The sequence below is a fragment of the Pan troglodytes genome, chromosome 6 (genome assembly GCF_028858775.2).
Source record: "Pan troglodytes isolate AG18354 chromosome 6, NHGRI_mPanTro3-v2.0_pri, whole genome shotgun sequence".
Classification (NCBI taxonomy): domain Eukaryota; kingdom Metazoa; phylum Chordata; class Mammalia; order Primates; family Hominidae; genus Pan; species Pan troglodytes.
The window spans coordinates 81,100,066-81,122,450 of NC_072404.2; the positions used below are offsets into that span (position 1 = coordinate 81,100,066).

The 22,385-nt window shown below is 47.6% G+C and overlaps 2 protein-coding genes across 18 annotated transcripts in view; one reads left to right on the top strand and one right to left on the bottom strand.

The window, feature by feature from the left end:
- LOC751032 (uncharacterized) overlaps positions 1–22,385 on the top strand; it is a 341,389-nt gene that overhangs the window by 55,302 nt on the left and 263,702 nt on the right. For all 16 annotated transcript variants that reach the window (XR_010158493.1, XR_010158494.1, XR_010158496.1 and 13 more), the window contains exons 9-10: positions 1,387–1,570; positions 4,626–4,714. Coding sequence is in view for 10 of the 16 variants with exons in the window: in XM_063814431.1 (XP_063670501.1) it covers positions 1,387–1,570; positions 4,626–4,714 (273 nt within the window). In the remaining 6 variants the exon portion in view is untranslated. The remainder of the gene's footprint in view (positions 1–1,386; positions 1,571–4,625; positions 4,715–22,385) is intronic.
- LOC129135502 (speedy protein E12-like) lies at positions 8,896–17,395 on the bottom strand. 2 transcript variants are annotated; one of them, XM_054655748.2, is made up of 7 exons: positions 16,818–17,395; positions 15,629–15,847; positions 14,545–14,603; positions 13,235–13,320; positions 10,593–10,836; positions 10,366–10,470; positions 8,896–9,510 (listed from the first exon to the last, which is right to left on the bottom strand). In XM_054655748.2, exons 1-6 carry the CDS (start codon positions 16,945–16,947, stop codon positions 10,411–10,413), a joined length of 798 nt encoding a protein of 265 aa, XP_054511723.2. In that variant the 5' UTR covers positions 16,948–17,395; the 3' UTR covers positions 8,896–9,510; positions 10,366–10,410. The 2 variants fall into 2 exon arrangements, with proteins under 2 accessions (XP_054511723.2, XP_054511722.2); XM_054655747.2 differs by having other exon boundaries at positions 9,493–10,470.

The following is a 22,385-nucleotide window of genomic DNA, read 5'->3' on the forward strand; positions in this document are numbered from 1 at the left end:
TATTATAAAATAATTGGGCCACATGTCTTAGAATTTTGAGTAACACTGTCTTGGGAAACAAAAACAGTTTTTTTAAAGCCAGTTACTAGATATCATGTATGTTTATTTTTATAGCACTTGAAATATCTTAGTCCTTACTTTATACTCTCTTTCAGCTCTGAAACATCACACATCTAAGATTCAAGAGTTTGCCGACGTACCTCAGGTTGAAACTTTTGGCTTTCGGGGGGAAGCTCTGAGCTCACTTTGTGCACTGAGGTGATAAAATATTTTTATCCATTCACTTGACCCCTTAGAAAAACCTCTCTGAAAATTAATTGGAATCATTATTATTTACAATTTTCTGTCTCAATATCTCAGCTTCTAGCTTCTGAATTCTGTTTTGTCTCACTGCCAATCTAAGTCCTAGTACTTCTGAAATGTGAGCAATAAATGAATGAAATGAAGCAAATAGTATTGTTAAAAAAATTGGTTACCCTTATTAGAACAGTAGCTTCTCAATTTGAACATAACATATAGGTAATAAATGATAGTTACCATTGGTTTTCATTATCAATTTTTAGGGAAACATTTCACCAAAGCACTACTTAATTATAGCACAGATACTAAATTTTTATAAATAACTACATGCACACACACACACGCACACACACATATATATATATACATACATATATATATATATTTTTTTTTAGAGTCACACACTGTCACCCAGGCTGGAGTGCAGTGGCACAGTCTCAGCTCACTGCAATCTCTGCCTCCCAGGTTCAAGTGATTCTTGTGCCTCAGCCTCCTGAAGAGCTTGGACTATAGCGTGCACCACCACTCTTGGCTAATTTTTGTATTTTTAATAGAGGTGGGGTTTTGCCATGTTGCCCAGGCTGGTCTGGAACTCCAGGCCTCAAGTGATCTGCCCTCCTTGGCCTCCCAAAGTGCTGGAATTACAGGCACGAGCCACCGCACCCTGCCCTACATATACATTTTAATTATAATATCTTTTGGATTCTTTAAAAAAAAATTTAAAAATTTTAAAAAATTCTTTAAAAAAATTCTTTTAAAAATTTTTGTTTGAAGAGTAATAACAAAACAAATCTCTGAGAATCAATAAATCTTGAGATCATTTATGGTTTTGCAATTCAACCTGAAAAACGAAGTCAAAGTTTTTATCAAAACAAAGCATGTTTAGTGCTCTCTGTCTCACTGTCTTTTAGATGCCAAACCTTAGATTTTTATGATGACTCCTCAACTGTTAGATCTCAGTTATCTCAGAGGGATCATCAGCTTTTTAAGAAAGTTTTGAGAGAAAAGCAAGTGAAGAAAAGAGTAGTCAGTGCCTAACATCACGGATCTCTCACTGAACACACCATGCCTGGTATTCTCTCACAGCGATGTCACCATTTCTACCTGCCACGTATCGGCGAAGGTTGGGACTCGACTGGTGTTTGATCACGATGGGAAAATCATCCAGAAAACCCCCTACCCCCACCCCAGAAGGACCACAGTCAGCGTGAAGCAGTTATTTTCTACGCTACCTGTGCGCCATAAGGAATTTCAAAGGAATATTAAGAAGGTACAGTAAATTAATCTCGGTTTTCAAGAGTATTGGTTAATGCACATGAGCAAAAGATTTTACTAAAGATGTTTATTCTTCAGTTGATTCTCTTCCCCTAATTTATTGAGAAATGCTTTATTTGCATTTCTCAATAAAGACTTAACTTCAGGGTGATTTACTTTTTTCTTTTTATCACATAGTGTTTATTAGGACTGGGAAATATAGTGAGACTCTGTCTCTATGAAAAATTAAAAAAAAAAATTGACTGGGCATGGTGGCATGCACCTGTAGTTCCAGCTACTTGGGAGGCTGAAGTGGGAGGATCACTTGAGCCCAGGAACCTGAGACTGCAGTGAGCTATGATTGCGTCACTACACTTCAGACTGTGAGACAGAGTAAGACCCTGTCTGGAAAAATATATATACATAGATATACATTTTCTTTATTTTTTATTTTTATCTTTTTTTGAGATGGAGTCTCACTTTGGCGCCCTGGTTGCAGTGCAGTGGCGCGATCTCAGTTCACTGCAACCTCCACCTGCCAAGTTCAAGCGATTCTCCTGCTTCAGCCTTCTGAGTAGCTACCATTACAGGCACGCGCCACCACGCCCAGCTAATTTTTGTATTTTCAGTGGAGACGGGGTTCCACCATGTTGTCCAGGCTGGCCAGGCTGGTCTCGAATTCCTGCCCTCAGGTGATCTGCCCACCTCGGCCTCTCAAAGTGCTGGGATTACAGGCGTGAGCCACCATGCCTGACCTTATGTACTTATATTTTTATGAGAATATTTCTCTTGGTTTTCTGATAAATGAGTTACTGGAACCCTTATGAATTTGAATGCAAATGAAACAGCTAAATGTTATATAATTGTTGTGTTTAAAAAGCAGATTATAAAACTGTCTGTATTATATGATCACAGTTTTATGAAAACAAAACAACAGGCCTAAATGTGTATAGTATAAAGACTGGAAGAGTCAGCACTTCCATGTTCTCAGCGGTTATCCTTGGATGTGAGATCTCATGCACTTTTTGCTCTCTTCTTTGTGCCTTTCCATTTTGCATGCATATTTCTTATAATCTAAAAAGTTACTTAAACATATGCAGCTAAAAACTTTTTTTACTTGTAAAGCATTCGGTGCTAATTTTAACTTTTTTTGTTTAGACGGAGTCTTCTCACTCTGTCGCCCAGGCTGGAGTGCAGTGGTGTGATCTTGGCTCACTGCAACCTCCGCCTCCTGGGTTCAAGTGATTCTCCTACCTCAGCCTCCCAAGTAGCTGGGATTATAGGTGTGTGTCACCACACCCAGCTAATTTTTGTATTTTTAGTAGAGATGGGGTTTCACCATGTTGGCCAGGCTGGTCTTGCACCCCTGATCTCAAGTGATCTGCCCACCTCAGCCTCCCAAAGTGCTGGGATTTCAGGCGTGAGCCACCACGCCCGGCTTTTTTTTTAAAGCTTTTTTGTAAGTCAGCCAGCAAGAACACAGGAGGAAGTACTCAAATCTCCCTTACACAGCTGGGGGCTATGTCAGGTTTTATAAGCGTAGGGTAATGAGGTGTGATTTGATTGGATCTTGCAATAAAGTAATGCTGGGAGGTGTGATCTGAGTGGATCCTGCCATGGGGTGACACCAAAACTCAATGTGATTGGATCCTGGCTCCTGCCTTGGGGTGTCTGGTTCTTAAATCGGTCCGAGCTCTTCAGGCTGAGCTCTTAGGTTCCACTCCACGGTGGCACGCTTGGTTAACCTGGGCATGCACAGGGTACATGACCTTCAACCTGCGGGTCGATGGCAATTGAAAAACAACTGACAACTTCATTACATAAAAGTTGAACTGATTCGGGTGCGGTGACTCACGCCTGTAATCCCAGCACTTTGGGAGGCCAAGGCAGGTGGATCACCTGAGGTCGAGGAGTTCAAGACCAGCCTGGCCAAAATGGTGAAACCCCGTCTCTACTAAAAATATAAATATTAGCCAGGCGTGGTGGCGCACCCTTGTAATCGCAGCTACCCCAGAGGCTGAGGCAGCAGAATGCTTGAACCTAGGACGTGGAGGTTGCAGTGAGCTGAGATCGTGCCATTGCACTCCAGCCTGGGTGACAAGAGTGAAACTCCATCAAAAAAAAAAAAAGTTGAACTAGATTTCGTCTGATGCAGTTACAGATTTACAAACCGCGTCCCACCCTCCTGCCAACACCTTCCACTCCTCATTCTTGAGGGATTAGGGATGGAGGTCATGCTTCTGTGTCGACTTCATGCTGACCAGGGGCACTTAGTCCCCTAAAGTGAGAGGAATGAAACTCTTGGGCTTCTGAGTTCAGATGAGTTCTGGGGTCACCCGGAGTAGCTTGAAAGGCTGGTATTGTTGTAATACAAGCTGAAGGTGGAAGTGTTGGATCCTGGAGGACAAACAGCTCACCATCCATTTAAATAAATAGGACCAAAAAGTAACAGAACAGTGGCCACGAGGGGCCCCAACAGAGGAAGAAACCAGGTGAGGTGTGGTATAGTGGACTCGACTGCCTTCTAAATCTCAGTGGTTGTCCGGGTGCGGTGGCTCACGCCTGTAATTCCAGCAAAAGAAGAGCCGAGGCAGGGTGATCACGAGGTCAGGAGTTCAAGACCAGCCGGGCAAACATGGTGAAACCCCGTCTCTACTGAAAATACAAAAATTAGCCAGGTGTGGTGGCGTGTGCTGTAGTCCCAGCTACTAGGGAGGCTGAGGCAGGAGAATTGCTTGAACCTGGGAGGCGGAGGTTGCAGTGAGCCGAGATTGTGCCACTGCACTCCAGCCTAGGTAACAGAGCGGGACTCCATCTCAGTCAATCAATCAATCTCAGTGGTTGAACTACCCTTGATATGGTTCAGCTCTGTATCCCCAACCAAATCTCATGTCAAATTGCAATTCCCAGTGTTGAGGGAGGGACCTGGTGGGAGGTGATTGGCTCATGGCGGCTGCCGTCCCCCTTGCTGTTCTCGTGATAGTGAGTGAGCGCTCATGGGATCTGGTTGTTTAGAAGCGTGCAGCCCTCCCACTTCACTCTCTCTGTCTCTCCTGCTCCACCATGGCCAGAAACGTGCCTGCTTCCCCTTCGCCTTCTGCCGTGATTGTCAGTTTCTTGAGGCCTCCCCAGCCATGCTTCCTGTACAGCCTGCAGAACTGTGAGTCAATTAAACCTCTTTTCTTCATAAATTCCCCAGTTTCCAGTAGTTCTTTATAGCAGTGTGAAAACAGACTAATGGACCCTTCTGGTTGAAGGAATGTAGCCATTCTGCTTGTTTAACTATTTCCTTTCTGTTCATCTCTATTTCCCGGGAGGTGTTTATCCAAGTGCAATAGGAGATATTGGTGACTGCAGAGTCCCCTCAGTGTTCTGCTAGTAAATAGTTGAAGGTTGATCAGTGATCTCCAGCATTTTCAGTCTGGCATGGAAAAGCCCCCATGTAACTGGTAAAGGTATCAGTAAGCACCAGGAGGTATCTAAATCCACCAGGAGCCATAGGCATCATGTTGATGTCCATTTACCAGTCTTCCCTGGCAAGATTCTCTGAATTGTACTGCCTTGGCCAAAAGAGGTATGGGAGGGGCTGGGCACAGTGGCTCGCGCCTGTAATCCCAGCATTTTGGGAGACCAATTCGGGTAGATCATTAGAGGTCAGGGGTTCAAGACCATCCTGGCCAGCATGGTGACATTCCATCTCTACTGAAAATACAAAAAGTTAGCTGGGTTTGGTGTTGGGTGCCTGTAATCCCAGCTACTCGGGAGGCTGAGGCAGGATAATCACTTGAACCTGGGAGGAGGAGGTGGCAGTGAGCTGAGATCTCGCCATTGCACTCCAGCCTGGGCAACAAGAGCGAAACTTCATCTCAAAAAATAAAAAAAGAAGTCTGGGTGTGGTGGCTCGTGCCTGTAATCCCAGGACTTTGGGAGGCCAAGATGGGTGGATCATGAGGTCAGGAGTTCAAGACCAGCCTGGCCTAGATGGTGAAACCCTGTCTCGAGTAAAAATACAAATATTAGCTGGGCATGGTGGCACACACCTGTAATCTCAGCTACTCAGAAGTCTGAGACAGAAGAATTGCCAAAACCCGGGAGGGAGAGGTTGCAGTGAGCCGAGATCGCGCCACTGCACTCTAGCCTGGGTGACTGAGCAAGACTCCGTCTCAAAAGAAAGAAAGAGAAAGGAAATTCCCCAGGGAAGTACCTCAGCTTATTTCATGAAGAGGTACTGAAGGAAGCAGAGGCACGTGGAGGACTTCCCCACCTCGTGCAGCTATTTGGGCCATGGCGTCTGAAATGTATTATTTCAGAGTCACCCCTTTGATGACCTTAGCAGTGGACTGCTGTCATCTGTTTAGGCCTTTCCATGGCCCGTGTCAGTGCCGGTATTTCTGTCTGTTGCACATTTGATTTCCTTGCTGTTGGCATTTAGAAGGCCCCCTGTTTCCCAGATCACACCACGGGCATGGACTGCAGAGATTGCGTCTTGTGAGTCTGTAGAAACAGTCAAGGCCTTGTCCTCTCTTAGGTCCAGAGCTCAGGTTAATGCAGATTTTCCCAGCCGTCTGTGCTGAAGTCCCTGTGGGGAGGCTCCCGGCTGGTTTCCTGTAGGTAGACAGCTACACATCCTGCCCTTCATTGGCTTCTTTTCATGAAGCTCCTGCTGTCTACAAAACATGTCTCCCTTTTCTTCTTGAACCACATCTCTGTTATTGAAACTCTAGAAGTCAGCCAGGCACAGTGGCTATGCCTGTAATCCCAGCGCTTTGGGAGGCCAAGGTGGGCGGATCACCTGAGGTCAGGAGTTCAAGACCAGCCTGGCCAACATGGCGAAACCCTGTCTCTAATACAAATACTAAAATTAGCCAAGCATGGTGGCCACTGCACTCCAGCCTGGGTGACAGAGCAAGACTCTGTCTCAAATAAAGAAAGAGAAAGTATCATGCTTTTCAGAGTTCTGTGGGTTGTTATAGTGAATTATCAAACCTGAGGACGTGGTGGGAACCTCCAAATTTGCAGCCAGTTGGTGAGAAGTACATGCGGTCTGTGGACACCCAAGCTTGCAGCTGCATCTGAAGCGAGGGCAGCCTAGCGGGGGCTGGTGGCCTTAACCTGTGGCATTTGATGTAACATCAGGGAGTTGACATCAGAATTACGTCACACAGGCCAGGTGCAGTGGCTCATGCTTATAATCCCAGCAATTAGAAAGGCAAGATAAGAAGATCGCTTGAGCTTGAGTCTGAGCCCGCAGTGAGCTATGACCGCACCACTGTACCCCAGTCTGGGTGACAGCACAAGACCCCGACTCCAAAAATAAAAAAGAAAAATCACAAAGAATTGCATGGCAGAGTGCCTGCCTTTCACAGCTTGAACTGTTGCAGGAACTTTCTTTTTTTCTTTCTTTCTTTTTTTTTTTTTTTTTTTGTGATGGAGTCTCGCCCTTTCACCCAGGCTGGAGTGCAGTGGCACGATCTCGGCTCACTGCAGGCTCCGCCTCCTGGGTTCACACCATTCTCCTGCCTCAGCCTCCGGAGTAGCTGGGACTACAGGCGCCTGCCACCGCGCCCAGCTAATTTTTTGTATTTTTAGCAGAGATGGGGTTTCACCGTATTAGCCAGGGTGGTCTTGATCTCCTGACCTCATGATCCGCCCACCTCAGCCTCCCAAAGTGCTGGGATTACAGTCCTGAGCCACCGCGCCTGCACTTTTTTTTTTTTTTTTTTTGAGAGGGGTTGGGGAGACATATTCTCTGCTAGTGATTCTCCTGCCTGGTCTCGAACTCCTGCTGGGATCACAGGCGTGAGCCACCACGCCCAGCCACCTTTAGAGTTTTCTTACCACCTGGTTTTCCTCTCTCAATATCTTTCTCTCATTTCCTGCTTTAAAACTCTAGCTTGGGGTCTGGGCACAGTAGCTCATGCCTATAATCCCAGCAGTTTGGGAGACTGAGGCGGGTGGATCACTTGAGGTCAGGAGTTTGAGACCAGCCTGGCCAACATGGTGAAACCTTGTCTCTACTATTTTTACAAAAGTTAGTCAGACGTACAGGCGGGTGCCTGTAGTCCCAGCTACTTGGGAGGCTGAGGCAGGAGAATTTGCTTGAACGCGGAGGTGAAAGTTGCAGGGAGCCGAGGTTGTGCCACTGCACTCCAGCCTGGGAGACAGAGCGAGACTGTCTCCAAAACAAACAAACAAACAAACAAAAAAACCCTGTAGCTTGGGATCAGCCTTCTCTTCTGTTGTTTTTCTTTAAAAAATAAAAATTAAAAATAGGCTTCAAGTGATCCTCCCGCCATGACCTCCAAAACTGCTGGGATTGTAGGTGTGAGCACTGCACCCAGCCTTATGTTTTTTTCTACATAAAAAACAGCACAGGATTATCTTCCAAAGCTAATAAATATGTTCAAATAACCACAACCCCATTAAGGAAAAATGTCACTTGACAGCAAATAATCAATCCAGACCACAATATGATCACACTCACTGTGAAGGTGAGAAAAGTTCATCTTTATTATGTTTCCCCAAGAGATGCACTGCACTGTTCTCTTGAAAACACACAGCTCGTGTCCTCCTTTAGAACACACATCCTCTTTAAAGTAACATACAAACATGCCAAAACAAGATAAAAAATTCCATCTGAATTCTCACATTTCAAACATACACTAAATATCAAATAAAAATTTATTTTTACAAGAATTTAGGGGAACTACCACATAGCTATAAATGGAATATATATGTTAACTAAGTATCATAGATAAAAACCATGCTCCCTTCAGCAGCACGTGTAATAATAGATACCAACATTGAAAGGTAAAAGATTTAGGATGAAAAGAATCCTCTCTTAAAAAGGAAAACAAAATTATATGTATGTGTATACAACAGTTATAACACCCATCACACAGCTTTATAGAAACAGCAGCTATTCAAAAATACCAGTACTTCCAAAATATTTAAAATAATATTTAAAGTAATAATAATATTTAAATAAATAAATATAGTTAATAAATATTTCAATAAATAAAATAATATTTAAATAATTCTATACCCATGTTTTTCAAAATAAACCAATAAAATAGATAGTATATATTAGACGTGTTAGTATATATATCTGAGACATGTTAAAAATCACAACTGAATTCTCACAATTCAGTCACAAACCTAAACAGCAAATAAAAATTTTTATCACCAGAATTATGTTTTTTTCTGGTGAGGAACTACCAATAGCTATAAATAGAAGAGATTATTATGGAAGTATCATAGATAAAAAGAGTGCTCGCTTCAGGAGCACATATAATAATACAGAAAAAAATTTAAGGATAATAAAAGATTTAGGATAAAAAGAATTCTCACTTAAAAATGAAAAGAAAATTATCTTTATGTATATATAACAACTATAACTCTCATCAAAAAACTCTACAGGAACAGCATGTTTTCAAAAGTACAACAATTTCCAAACTATTTGAAATAAACCTATTAATAATTCAATGGCCAACATTTTCCAAACAAACCAATAAAATACAGAGTGTGCATGAAGCTATCTGTTACAGTCTGTGGCACTCATATTTCACAAAGAATTCTGTGCCAATCTGAGCCCCTGCACTGTGCCTTCAAATGCTCCTGGACTGTGGCAAGCAAGTCCGTAAGAAACAGGACCTCCAGGTTCCGTCCCAGGGAGGTTGGCATTCAGCAATATAAAAAGGGAGGTGGTGCCGCAGGAAAGGGTGGAACTGGAAACACTCCTGGTTTCTTACTTTTCTCCAAGGACTCCTAGAAGTACCCCACCCCACCCCTGCTCCTTGGAGGACAACGTGATCACTGTATTCAGCTCTGTCAAGAATGGTCCAGGTTCTTCTAGATGATCTGCACAAATGGTTCCTCTCCTCCTTCCTGATGTCTGCCATTAGCACTGGAATAAAGTTCCTGCTGAAAATCCACATCTCCCCTGGGTCCGGTGTTCTGGAAGTGAGAGAGACAATGTCACACCTCAAGGAGGCAGCTCTCTAGACAGGAAGGTTATTCACGTCCCATGTCAAGTCTAGCTAGAGTTCAGAGCAATTGAGAAGTGCAATTTTATCTCCTGCCTTTCATTCTATACCCTGCTTCTGAACCATCGTGTTGAACCGTGAAACTCACGCTTTGGTGACCCTGACTCCAAAACTTAATACACCCAAGGTCAGCCCCAGTGCTCTGCTTCATAGCAAGGACTTTGGGTGGGTCTTCCCAGGGAGTAGGGCACCCTCAGAGAATGTGGCTTTGGACTTCATCACAGCTGGGGCCTTTTGTGTCACTTCAGATCTAAACTTGTAACCGTGCTAGATCTGTTTCTAATGTGACAACATCACAAACCACGAGTCCAGATGCCTAATCCATAATCCTACCTCCTCATGACAAAGTCTCATGCTCTGTGCTCAACATGGTTAGCTGCACAAGATGTAAACCAAAGCTTCACTGAACCCTCGACCCAAATCGGTAACTCAAGTGCGTCAATCATAATGAACCTCCCCGAACTCAGTATTTATGATTATTTTTGAGGCAGGGTCTCACTCTGTCGCCCCGGCTGGAGCGCAGTGGCAGGATCAGGGCTCCCTGCAGCCCCGACCTCCCAGGCTCCAGCGATCCTCCTGCCTCAGCCTCCTGAGTAGTTGGGAGTAGAGATGCCTCCCACATCGCCTGGCTAATTTTTGTATTTTTGTGGAGAGGGGATATCTCGCCACGTTGCCCAGGCTTGAAGCCAGATCAAGCAATTGGGTTCCTTGGATTTCCGAAATAGACCCCAATATTCTGCCTTTACCCCGGAGGATGCAGATGTACCTTCTCTCAGGCCGATGACCTCAGGCCTCCACGGTCCCTGGAGCTCTAGGAAAGGTGGGCGCGATCTCGCGCCCACACCCAGTGCTCTGGGTCATAAGCCTGGATCTGGAAAAACAAACGCGCTTTGAGAAGACGGGGACTCCCCAGGATACCCCTCTCTCCCCTCGTCCAGCCTCCAGCCCACCCGATTCCTCCCCACATCCTCCACCTCCCCAGGCCCCACCCACCTCCTCCAACTCCTCCGGGGAAACCCAAGCCCTGCAGCGCATGGAACAGAAGAACTGGAACCGACGCTTCTGGAACAAGGCTATCTGAGAGCAGTTCTTCCTGGCCCTCGGGTTCATGTAACGGCATAACTGGAACCAAAGCTTAGGGAGCAAGGGTATGCGAGAGCGGGTCTTCCCGTACAGGAAGTAGAAGATCTTTTGTTTGGGGGCCTCGTCGTCCTCCTCCATGTCATTGGCCAGATAGCTGAGGACAGAAATCAGGTTGCTGCTCAGAGGCACCACCAGGAGAGACCTCCGGCTGAGGTCAGCTTCCCAGAGAGGAAGGTAAGGGACGGTCCCTAGCTCAGGACTGGCACCCACCCTGCAGAGAGCCACACCTTCCTCAGGAGGGCTCTGCTGGACAGAGACCTGATGAAGGGCGTCTCCCACTCCTTCAGGATGGAGACAAAAACCCAACTGGTGACCAAGAGTGGTGGCTTAGGCCTGGAATCCCAGCACACTGGGAGGCCGAAGCAGGAGGATCACTTGAGGCCAGGAGTTTGAGACAGGCCTGGGCACCATAGCAAGACCCTCGTCTCTATTAAAAATATAAAAAATACGCCAGACGCGGTGGCTCATGCCTGTAATCCCAGCGCTTTGGAAGGCTGAAGCAGGTGGATTGCTTGAGACCAGGAGTTTGAGACCAGCCTGGTCAACACAGAGGAACCCCATCTATACTAAAAATACAAAAATCAGCCTGGTGCGGTGGCACACCCATTAGTCCTAGCTACTCAAGAGGCTGAAGCATAAGAATTGTGTGAACCCAGGAGGCGGAGGTTGCAGTGAGCCAAGATTGGGCCCCTCCATTCCAGCCTGAGAGACACAGCAACACTCTTGTCTTGATAAATAAATAAATAAATAAATAAATAAAAACTGTCCAGGTGTGGTGGCACAGCCCTGTAGTCGGAGCTAATCAAGAGGCTGAGGTGGGAGGATCGCTTGAGCCCAGGATATGGAGGCTGCGGTGAGCTATGATCTCACCACTGCACTCCAGCTTAGGGGACAGGGCAAGTCTGTCTCAAAAAAAAAAAAAAAGCAATTGAATACACTGATATTTTGCCAGGACCCTGCCTTCTACAGGCATCTAGTCAAATGGGACTGGGAGTAATCAGGGGAGATGACCTAATCCCAATGTCACATTATAATAGGATGTAACTGGTGAGCTACGGGCATGCAGAAGTTGGAAGATGAGGGAAGGCATCACAGAGGCTGTAGGGTGAACCGACTTCAAGGAATGGGTCCTTCCCTTCAGAACCACATGTGTGCGGGACACCCAGACAGAAAACACAAATGCAAAGTCAAGTGGAGGGCATTTGGAAGGAGCAGTGAAGCCAAGCCAGGAAACACCAAGATGGCGAGCCAGTGTGGTTGTAGAGATTGTAGAGAGGGTGGAATTGGCACTGTGGACCCTGGCCTCGATAGAGAAAGACATCAGCTAAGGAAGTTGTTCAGGTGGGCGGTGAGGTTGTCGTGCTTTGGAAAGATGTTCAGGCTGCACTAGGAAGCCCCTTGGCTTGGGGAGAGACTCCAGGAGACCCCAGCAGGGAGCATTTGACAGTGGATTCGAGTGATGCAAGGGGGACCTAGACTGTGACCTCTGTCACGGGAACCCGGAGGAGGTTGATGGCTTTTGCGGTTGATGTGGGAAGGAGAGAGAGAGAAGAACCGGAAACGTCTGCTTGCTGGGGGAAGTGTCATGTCCGCTGCTCCGCTCCTTTTCTTCTCCCCTTAGGAGCGGTTCATGGTTCCTTTTGTTTTTTGTTCTTTTTTTTTTTTTTTTTTTTTTTTGAGACGGAGTCTCATTCTGTCGCCCAGGCTGGAGTGCAGTGGTGCGATCTCGGCTCACTGCAAGCTCCGCCTCCCAGGTTCACGCCATTCTCCTCCCTCAGCCTCCCGAGTAGCTGGGACTACAGGCGCCCGCCACCACACCCGGCTAATTTTTGTATTTTTTTTTTTTTAAGTGGAGACAGGGTTTCACCATGTTAGCCAGGATGGTCTCGCTCTCCTGACCTTGTGATCCGCCCACCTCGGCCTCCCAAACTGTTGAGATTACAGGCGTGAGCCACCGCACCTGGCCTGTTTTACTCTTTTATTTGTACACTGGCATTGGAGTTTGTTTTGTTTGCCTGTTTTTTTTTTTTTTTTTTTTTTTTGAGAAAAAGTCTCACTCTGTTGCCCAGGCTGGAGTGCAGTGGCTCAACCTTAGCTTACTGCAACCTCCACCTCCTGGGTTCAAGGGGTTCTCTTGCCTCAGCCTCCCAAGTAGCTTGGATAACAGGTGCACACCAACATGCCCGACTGATTTTTCTATTTTTAGTAGAGACGGGATTTTGCCATGTTGGCCAGGCTGGTCTCAAACTCCTGACCTCAGGTGATCCGCTTGCCTCGGCCTCCCAAAGTGCTGGGATTACAGGCCTGAGCCACCACGCCCAGCCTGAGTTTCTTTTTAGAGACAACAGTCTAAGATACTATAATCCTGTCTTTTTTGTACACAGAATAAAGAGGACAAATAGGTGAAAGAATAAAAGAAAGGCTGCAATCCCACTTCCCCCGCTGTCCCAGGGCATTGGATATTGATGGATAGGAGGCAGCAAACCACTCACAGAGCCAGGAAGAAATGAATGCGTTGGTATTGCCAGGAGGGGAGGCCGGCCCGGCTGAAATACGCTATGACCATAGCCAGGAGATACTGATGGAGAGAAAGGAACACAGAGAGGGAGAGGTCACATCTTGGGAGAGGAAGATTGTGGAGATAGTGGAATGGGGGTCTGGGGAGGGGTTGCCCATCAGAGAAGGGACCTCAGCATTGGGGTGACTGTGCTCATGTGGAAATTGCGGGGTGGAGGGGTATTCGAAGGTCGGATGCAAATCCGAGAAGCCGGAGGAAGGGTTTTCGGTGATGCTCCCAGGATGGTGGGCTCCGATGGGATCTTGGGAGGGGGTGTGTCTAGGTCGGCTGGTGTCAGGAGGGTCTTTTGTGTGCCAGGCAGAGAACTGTCCCAAGGAGCTGAGAGTAGAGGGCCCCGGAGCTTCAGGACTGCAGCCAGACTGTGGCCCAGGGCTCAGATCCCAAAGGACCCATAGGAGAGGCAGGGGCCACTCATTCACTCTGCAAGAGACCAGCAGAGTCCTGAGGGAGATGCTGACAAATCATAAAAAGACAAAGAATAGCCGGGAGTGGCAGCTCAAGCCTGTGATCCCAGTACTTTTTGAGAGGTGGAGACAGGAGGATCACATGAGCCCAACAGTTGGAGAACAACCTGGGCAACACAGCGAGTCCCTGTTTCTACGAAGATTTCAAAAATTCGTTGAGCATGGTGGCATGTGCCTAGTCCCAGCTCCCCAGGAGGCTAAGGAAAGAGGATTGCTTGAGCCCAGGAGTTAGAGTGAGCTATGATCATGCCACTGTACTCCATCCTGGGGAGCAGAGCTGGACTCTGTCTCAGAAAAACAAATGTGTGGGTGCCAAGACTCAAGACCATGGGAGCTGGTCGGACACAGTGCTGATGTCCGTAATCTCAGCACTTTGGGAGGCCAAGGCGGGTGGATCACCTGAGGTCAGGTGTTCGGGACCAATCTGGCCAACAGGGCAAAACCCCGTCTCTACTAAAAACACAAAAATTAGCCAGGCGTGGTGGTTCACGTTTGTAATCCCAGCTGCTTGGAGGCTGAGGCACGAGAATCGCTTGAACCCAGGAGGCATCAGCTGCAGTGAGTCAAGACCGAGACACTGCCCTCCAGCCTGGGCAACAGAGCAAGACTGTGTCTCACAAAACAAAAACAAAAACAAAAACAAAAACTGTAGGAGCATCTGGTGGGAGGGGGTGGAGGGAGAACTGTGGGTTTGGAAGCTGCGCCCTCCCCCTGGCCGTGCGTTAGAACAGGAACACAGTTACATAGAGAACAACCTTACCTTGTCCGACACCCTCAGATCTTTGTCCCAGGCCAGGAATCTTTTAATGACAGGATCCTCTGTGATTAGAGAGCAGATATCAGCGTGAGAAGCAGGACAGGGTTTCCGTGGGAGCAGCAGGGCAGTGAGGAGAAGTGTGCCTCCCGGGGGAAAGTCTCAGGATTGTGGCCGCGGGTGAGGTGGATGGGAGAGGGGAGAATGACTTTCACTGGGCAAGGGAGAGAGGCTCCTGCTCTGAGACTCCCCTGAGAAGAGGCCGAAGGAGGCCCTGGGTGTGAGAATCTACAGGATGTAGAGCTGGGAATCAGCCAGGACCCCCTCCAGCAGACACGGAGGGACCACTGCAGAGTCATAAAGGAATTCCCATCATTTCCTCATGAGGCAGTCACACATCAGGGTGTGACCATGGCCTTGGTATCCCTCACTATGGATGGAAACACTTAGGTTTAGAAAAGTCAGTAAGAAACATTAAGTTTCAGAGGGCACAGCTGAAACCACTTTTTTGATTTTGTTTTTCTTTATTTGATTTTTATTTTTATTTATTTATTAATTTATTTTGAGACAGAGTCTTGCTCTGTGGGCCAGGCTGGAATGCACTGGCCTGATCTTGGCTCACTGCAACCTCTGCCTCCTGGGTTTAAGCAATTCTCCTGTCTCAGCCTCCCGAGTAGCTGGAACTACAGGGATGAGCTACTGTGCCCAGCCTTGGTTTTTCTTTTGACGCAGACTTTTGCTCTGTCACCCAGGCTGGAGTGCAGTGGTGCAGTCATAGCTCACTGCAGCCTCAAAGTCCTGAGTTCAAGCAATCCTCTTGCCTCAGCCTCCCAACGAGCTGGGATCTCAGGCGGGAGCCACAGCGCCTGGCCCAAAACCAAGCTTTCTTATCCCAAGCACCGACCTTTATCAAGTCTACCTAATCCTCTGTTGTCTCCTAAGTGTCCCTCATGAGTGATCACTTCAGAGTCCTCCCGCATGGAGAGCTCACCCACTGGGGCATATTTTTCCCATTGGAAAAGTGTGGTTATTGGAAGTTTCCTCTTTAGAAAGAACAGGATTGGAGGTGCTCTCTGGGGTGTCCTCCTACCAAGCAGCCTGTTGAAGGCCTCGTAGTACTCAGGGAGCACGAGCGACACTCGCCGTCGCTTCGCCTTCATCTTGAGGCCACACAGCGTCTCCGCCACCCAGGTCTCCTCAGGCTCAGGGGCGAGCTCCTGCTCTGGCTCATCGTCAGATTCATCCAAACACTCCCTCTTCCTTTTCCAGCCAAGGGACCTACGTGGGGGGCTGGGATCTACCCCAGGGGCTGAGTAAAGAAACCAGGCCACCGTGTAATGCTTCTGCAACTGATCACGTTAGACCCCGACCCCAAACCCCAAACCACTCTCCATCCTCCCCAGCCTCGCAGACTGCTGGCTTCTCCAAGCCACCTTTCTGACTTTCTCCTCTGCTCAACCCCATGTGCCACTCCTTCCCCTCCCCATTCTTCCTCTCTCTGTCCTCAGAACACTGCCTCATATCCTTCCCTGGTCCCTGGCTCTCTGAATCCCTCTTTTTTTTTTGTTTCGAGACAGAATCTTGCTTTGTCACCCAGGCTGGAGTGTAGTGGTGCAATCTCAGCTCACTGCAACATCCATCTCCCGGATTCCAGTTATTCTCCTGCCTCAGCCTCTCAGGTAGCTGGGATTACAGGTGCCTGCCATAATGCCCAGCTCAATTTTGTACTTTTACTAGAGACAGGGTTTCACCATGTTGACCAGGCTGGTCTCAAACTCCTGGCCTCAAGTGATCCGCCTGCCTTGGCTTCCCAAAGTGCTGGGATTACAAGTGTGAGCCACTGCACCCAGCCTGAATTTCTCCATTCTTCCCACACACCCTCCCCAGGTTCTCCTTCCTGACCTCTGATCCTTCTTTTTTTCTTCCTCTTTCTTTTTTTTGAGACAGCATCTCACTCTGTCACCCAGACTGGAGTGCAGTAGCACGATCTCGGCTCACTGCAACCTCTTCCTCCCAGGCTCAAGTGATTCTCCTGTCTCAGCCTCCCAAGTAGCTGGGATTATAGGCACACACCACTACCGCCTGGCTAATTTTTGTACTTTTAGTAGAGATGGGGTTTCACCATGTTGGCCAGGCTGGTCTTGAAGTCCTGACCTCAGGTGATCTGCCCGCCTCAGCCTCCCAAAGTGTTGGGGTTACAGGGGTGAGCCACCACGCCTGGCCCCCTTCCTTCGTCTTAGTCAATCGTATGCCACCTCTTCTTCCTCCAGTCCCCTCACCTGATGGTCCCGACACTTCATCATCCACCACCTCCTGGAGGGGGTACCCTGAGGTGCTCCGCTGGGGGCTCTGCTCTTCCTGGGGCTGCGGTTGATGGCTCATGATGATCTTTCCCAAAATCTGTCCCATCTCACCGAACCTAGTCTCTGTTCTGTCCTTGGTCTTCTTCTGGACACTGCTGGGATCCAGAAGAGTGTGTTATCAATTCTCGAGGCTGGGAGAAGTCAGGAGTGGAGAACAGCTCTGAGAAGTTACTGTTGTCCAACTGAACTGCCAGGTGCCGACAGAGTCCGGTCCCTCCAATCAGGAAGGTCGGAATCTCTGATGTCATCGTTCATGCCAACCTGGCAACTAGTTTGAACAAAAACACATGTAACTGCCAGGCTGATCTCTTGTCCTGGAGATCCTGGGTGAATGGTATCTCCTGCCACTGTCCCAACCTCAGACCACTGTCCAAAAGCATCTTCAGGGTCTCCGCATCCCTCTGTTCCCTGTCCCAGCAGAGGCTGTGTCCTCTCCGCTCAAAGCTTGAAGCGTATTGGGGTCTCCTCTTCTCTGTACATGCCCGTTTCAGAGTCCGGTCTGGTGGGAGAGGGATCAGGATGGGAAAGAAAAGTAGGGTAAGCAGAAACGATGAAACCTTACAAGAGTGAGATTACCATGTACAAGAGATCCCAGGAACATTGACTTGATGAAAAAGTCACATCAGAGCACTCAATTTGGCAGAGCTTTTCTGCCGAATGTCTACTGACATTCACTGTCTGAGATTCTGTACTGGGGGTACACGCGTCCTCTGCCCTAAGGCATCTTTGAGTCCAAGAGATATTTTGAGGACTGGAAATCATAGGAAACTGCCCATGAGTTCACACATATTTCCAATGGTGTCCCCAATTTCAGGGAGTCCACGGATCACCTAAAGCCAGCCCCTCCAGTTTGGCTAAGAAACTCTATATATCAAGTTTTGTATCATATGTATTGCTCTTAACTCAGAAAATTCCACCATTTTTGGCAGTGGTTTATTTATTTATACCATTGAAGGAAATGGTTTATTTATGAATCTATATTATGGATATTCTATAAGATACTGGGTGTACAAAAAGACTAAGTCGAAAAATCTCAGCTGTGCACAGTGGCTCATGCTTGTAATCCCATCTCTTTGGGTGGCCAAGGGAGGAAGACTGCCTGAGGCCAGCAGTTCAAGACCAGTATAGGCAATATAGCAAGAGCCCATCTCTAAAACAAAACAAAACAAAACAAAACAAAACAAAATTAGCCAGGTGTCATGGTTGGCACCTGTGTTCCAACAACTTGAGAGACTGAGGTGGCAGGAGGATTGCTTGAGCCTAGGAGTTAGGGGCTGCGGTGAGCTGTGATCATGACACCGCACTCCAGTCTGGGCAACACTGCAAGACCTTGTGTCAAAAAAATTCTTTTAATTAAATATAAAAGAGTTTCATGACATTCAGAGACCATCCAAAGAACCTGTGGGTTCCGGCCAGGCACAGTGGCTCACACCTGTAATCCCAGCGCTTTGGGAGGCCATAGCAGGTGGATCGCTTGAGGTCAGGAGTTTAAGAGCAGCCTGGCCAACATGGTGAAACCCCATCTCTTCTAAAAATACAAAAAATGAGTCAGGCATGGTGGTGGGTGCCTGTAATCCCAGCCACTCAGGAGGCGGGGGCAGCAGAATGGCTTAAACTTGGGAGGCGGAGGTTGCAGTGACCCAAGGTTGCACCATTGCACTCCAGCCTGGGCAACAAGAGCAAAACTACATGTCAAAAAAAAAAAAAAAAAAAAAAGAGAACCTGTGGATGAGTTCCCACATGGCTTCCTAACGGGCTGCGGCTCTCCTAGGAGTCTCTCGCTCATGGGAAAGGCACAAACTGAATGCGGAAGGAAATCCCATTGCTGTGGAAGTCCCATTGTTAGGAAGCTCTGCTTTTCTGGAGTTCAAATTTGCATTCATGACGCTTGAAACCGTCAGAGCTGGGTGTGTCCTCCTACAACAAATCACTTTACTCTCTCTCTCTCCTAGTTAACAGGCTTTCAAATATTAGAACATCCATGTTCTGACCTCATTAAAATTGCTCTTTTGTGGAATGAAAAGCTCTGATTTAACCCGTCTTTAAGCCTGGTATGCATATTCCTCTCTGTTCCGGCCACCTTGTCTAGACACACTACACTGAGGCAGTGCCCATCTTAGATGATGTTGATACATTGTCAAAAAATGGGCAAACCAGGTGCGGTGGCTCACACTTGTAATCCCAGCACTTTTGGAAGCCGATGCCGACAGATAACCAGAGGTGAGGAGGTTGAGATCAGCCTGGCCAACATGGTGAAACCTGTCTGTTTTTCTGTAAAAATACAGAAACAATGAGCTGGGCGTGGGAGTGCACTTCTGTAATCCCAGCTACTTGTGGGGCTGAGGCAGGAGAATCACTTGAACCGGGAAGGTGGAGGTTCCAGTGAGCCGAGATCACGACACTACACTCCAGCCTGGGCGACAGAGTGAGACTCCGACTCAAAAAAAAAAAAAAGTGCCAGACAGCCCAGGTTTGGTCTGATATGTTCAGAAAAAAGCAAAACAGTCACCTCTCACCTTTTCTTTTCCTGCAATGATGCCGTTTAATACAACAATGGCTGTAGGTATGCTGCAGAAATATCATTCAAGTGAAACAGAAGGGCTTTCCTGGCTGGACACAGCGGTCACTCCTGCAATCCCAACACTTTGGTTGGCTAAGGTGGGAGGATTTCTTGCGGCCAGGAGTTCGAGGCTGCAGTGAGCTGTGATCCACCACTGCATTCCAGGCTGGGCATCAGAGTGAGGCCTCTCTCTAAAAAAAACCCTTCACTCCCCAAAAAAAGGGATTCTCAAATACCAGCCTTTCAGCATGAGGATCACATGGAGGAACATTAAGACACAGATGCTGGGACCCAGCCCTATTGATTGTAATTTAAAAACTGAGGTGAGGCCTGATTTAGCTCCGTCATTGGAATCCATTCAGATTTGAAATTCTCTGAGTTGGACAGTGCAAGAGAGATCCTAAAGAAAGCAAAGTCACTGTGGACTGAAATGAGCTGACAAGGTTTTCTGAGCGTGGTGAAATATGATCTGGGCCTCGCTTGGGAGGGCTGTGGCCAGGCCTTGAGTCCGTGGCTCGGTGGGGCCTTCTGAAACAGCCTCCAAGCCGCGCCCCCCCCTTCATTTGCTAGTGGATGACCCCCTCCAGCAGCTTTGGTGCTGATGGGAATAAGTCGACCTGCAGCGGAAGTTCAGCCCAAGTCTCAGCCCAGCAGCTTCTCCACACCTGTCCGGGGTCTGGTCATGCTGCCGTCTCTGCGGTTCTCTGCGGAGTCGTGGTTTCTGTACCTTGAAGAGAACTTCCCCTCTGGGACCCAGAAACCCAGTGAATCCTCAGGAAAAAAGGGAATGAAATTACTGAAGACAACTCTGTGGCGGGGAGATGGAAAAGAGGCTCTCTCTTTTTTTTTTTCCTAATATTTTGAGACAGAGTTTCACTTTTGTCACCCAGGCTGCAGTGCAGTGGCTCCATCTCGGCTCACTGCAACCTCTGCCTCCCAGGTTCAAGCGATTCTCCTGCCTCAGCCTCCCGAGTAGCTGAGATTACAGGCACCCACCACCACTCCCGCCTAATTTTTGTATTTTTTTAGTAGGGACAGGGTTTTGTCATGTTTGCCAGGCTGGTCTTGAACACCTGACTTCAAATGATCCACCCGCCTCTGCCTCTCAAAGTGCTAGGAATACAGGCATAAGACACTGCACCCGGCCTGTTTTTGTTTTTTAGAGACAAGGTCTCTGTTGCCTTGGCTGGGGTGCAGTGGTACAATCAGCTCTCTGTTGCCTCCTGGGCTCAAGCAATCCTCTTCTCTCAGCCTCCCAAGTAGCTGAGACTACAGGTGCATGCCTGTAGTAGATATAGCATCTTGCTCTGTTGCCCAGACTGGTCTTGAACTCTTGGTCACAAGCGATCCTCTTGCCTTGGCCTCTCAAAGTGCTGGAATTACACGCGTGAGCCATTGAGCCCAACCAGATAAGATGATCTTTAAGGGCCCTTCCCATGGTACCATATCCAAGTCAGCGAGACTGTGGCTATAGCAAGTTTAACATAACCAGATACGCTAGTATTCTGGGCTGCATGGTGTGCCCCCCACCCCTAATTCGTGTATTGAAGCCATGACCCTCCAGACCTTAGAGGTGACCTTATTGGAACCAGAGTCTTTACAGAGGTGATCAAGTTAAAATGAGGTCACTAGAGGCCAGGCACGGTGGCTCACACCTGTAATCCCAGCACTTTGGGAGGCCGAGGCAGGCAGATAATGAGCCCAAGAGACCGAGACCATGATGTCCAACATGGTGAAACCCTGTCTCTACTAAAAATACAAAAATTAGCCAGGCGTGGTGGTGTGGGCCTGTAGTCCCGGCTACTCAGGAGGCTGAGGCAAGAGAATCACTTGAACCCGGAAGGCAGAGATTGCAGTCAGCCAAGATCATGCCACTACACTCCAGCCTGGGTGACAGAGTGAGACTCTATCTCAAAAAAATAAAAATTAAAAAACTAAAAACCTACAGCACGGCCTTTTACATAATGCAATGGTTTGGTAAGCACATGCACCCCAGGGAGGTAGTGGCAGATTCAGTCAACCTTCCCAGCAGCGTGGAGACGCAGTCAGGCATAGCAGGTGTTGATGTGGTTTGAACCCACAGCTTGGCTCAAATCCACACTCCCCTACTTAGTACCGAGTGAAGCCACTTACCCTCTAAGTGCCTTACTTTTCTTTTCTTTTCTTTTCTTTTTTCTTTTTTCGAGATAGAGTCTCGCTCTGTCACCCAGGCTGGAGTGCAGTGGCATGATCTTGGCTCACTGCAAACTTCGCCTTCCAGGTTCAAGCAATTCTCCTGCCTCAGCCTCCCAAGTAGCTGGGATTACAGGTGCCCACCACCATGCCGGGCTAATTTTTGTATTTTTGATAGAGATGGGGTTTCACCATAGTGCCCAGGCTGGTGTCGAACTCCTGACCTCAAGTGATCTGTCTGCCTCGGCCTCCCAAAGTACTAGGATTAGAGGCATGAGCCACCACACCTGGCCACTTTTCTTATCTATATTTGTTATGTGGATGACTTGTGTTAACGCAAATAAGATGCTGCTCGTCATCTTTAAAGAAAATAGGTGGCAACCTGTTATAGCAAGTCCTGTTTTTATTTGTACTTATGAGGCTTTAATTAAACGCTAAGAATTAAAATGCACATAATATTAGACTTTACCTCACAAACTGGCTTCAATTATTCGATGAGACTTATATGTATTACTTAAATGAGGTTAAATTTAACCTTTAAAAAATGATTTATTGTGGCTGGGCACAGTGGCTCACACCTGTAATCCCAGCACTTTGGGAGGCCAAGGCAGACGGATCACTTGAGGCCAGGAGTTGAAGACCAGCCTGACCAACACGGCAAAACCCCATCTCCGCTAAAAATACAAAAATTAGCCAGGCATGGTGGTGCACACCTGTAATCCTAGCTACTCAGGAGCCTGAGACACAAGAAT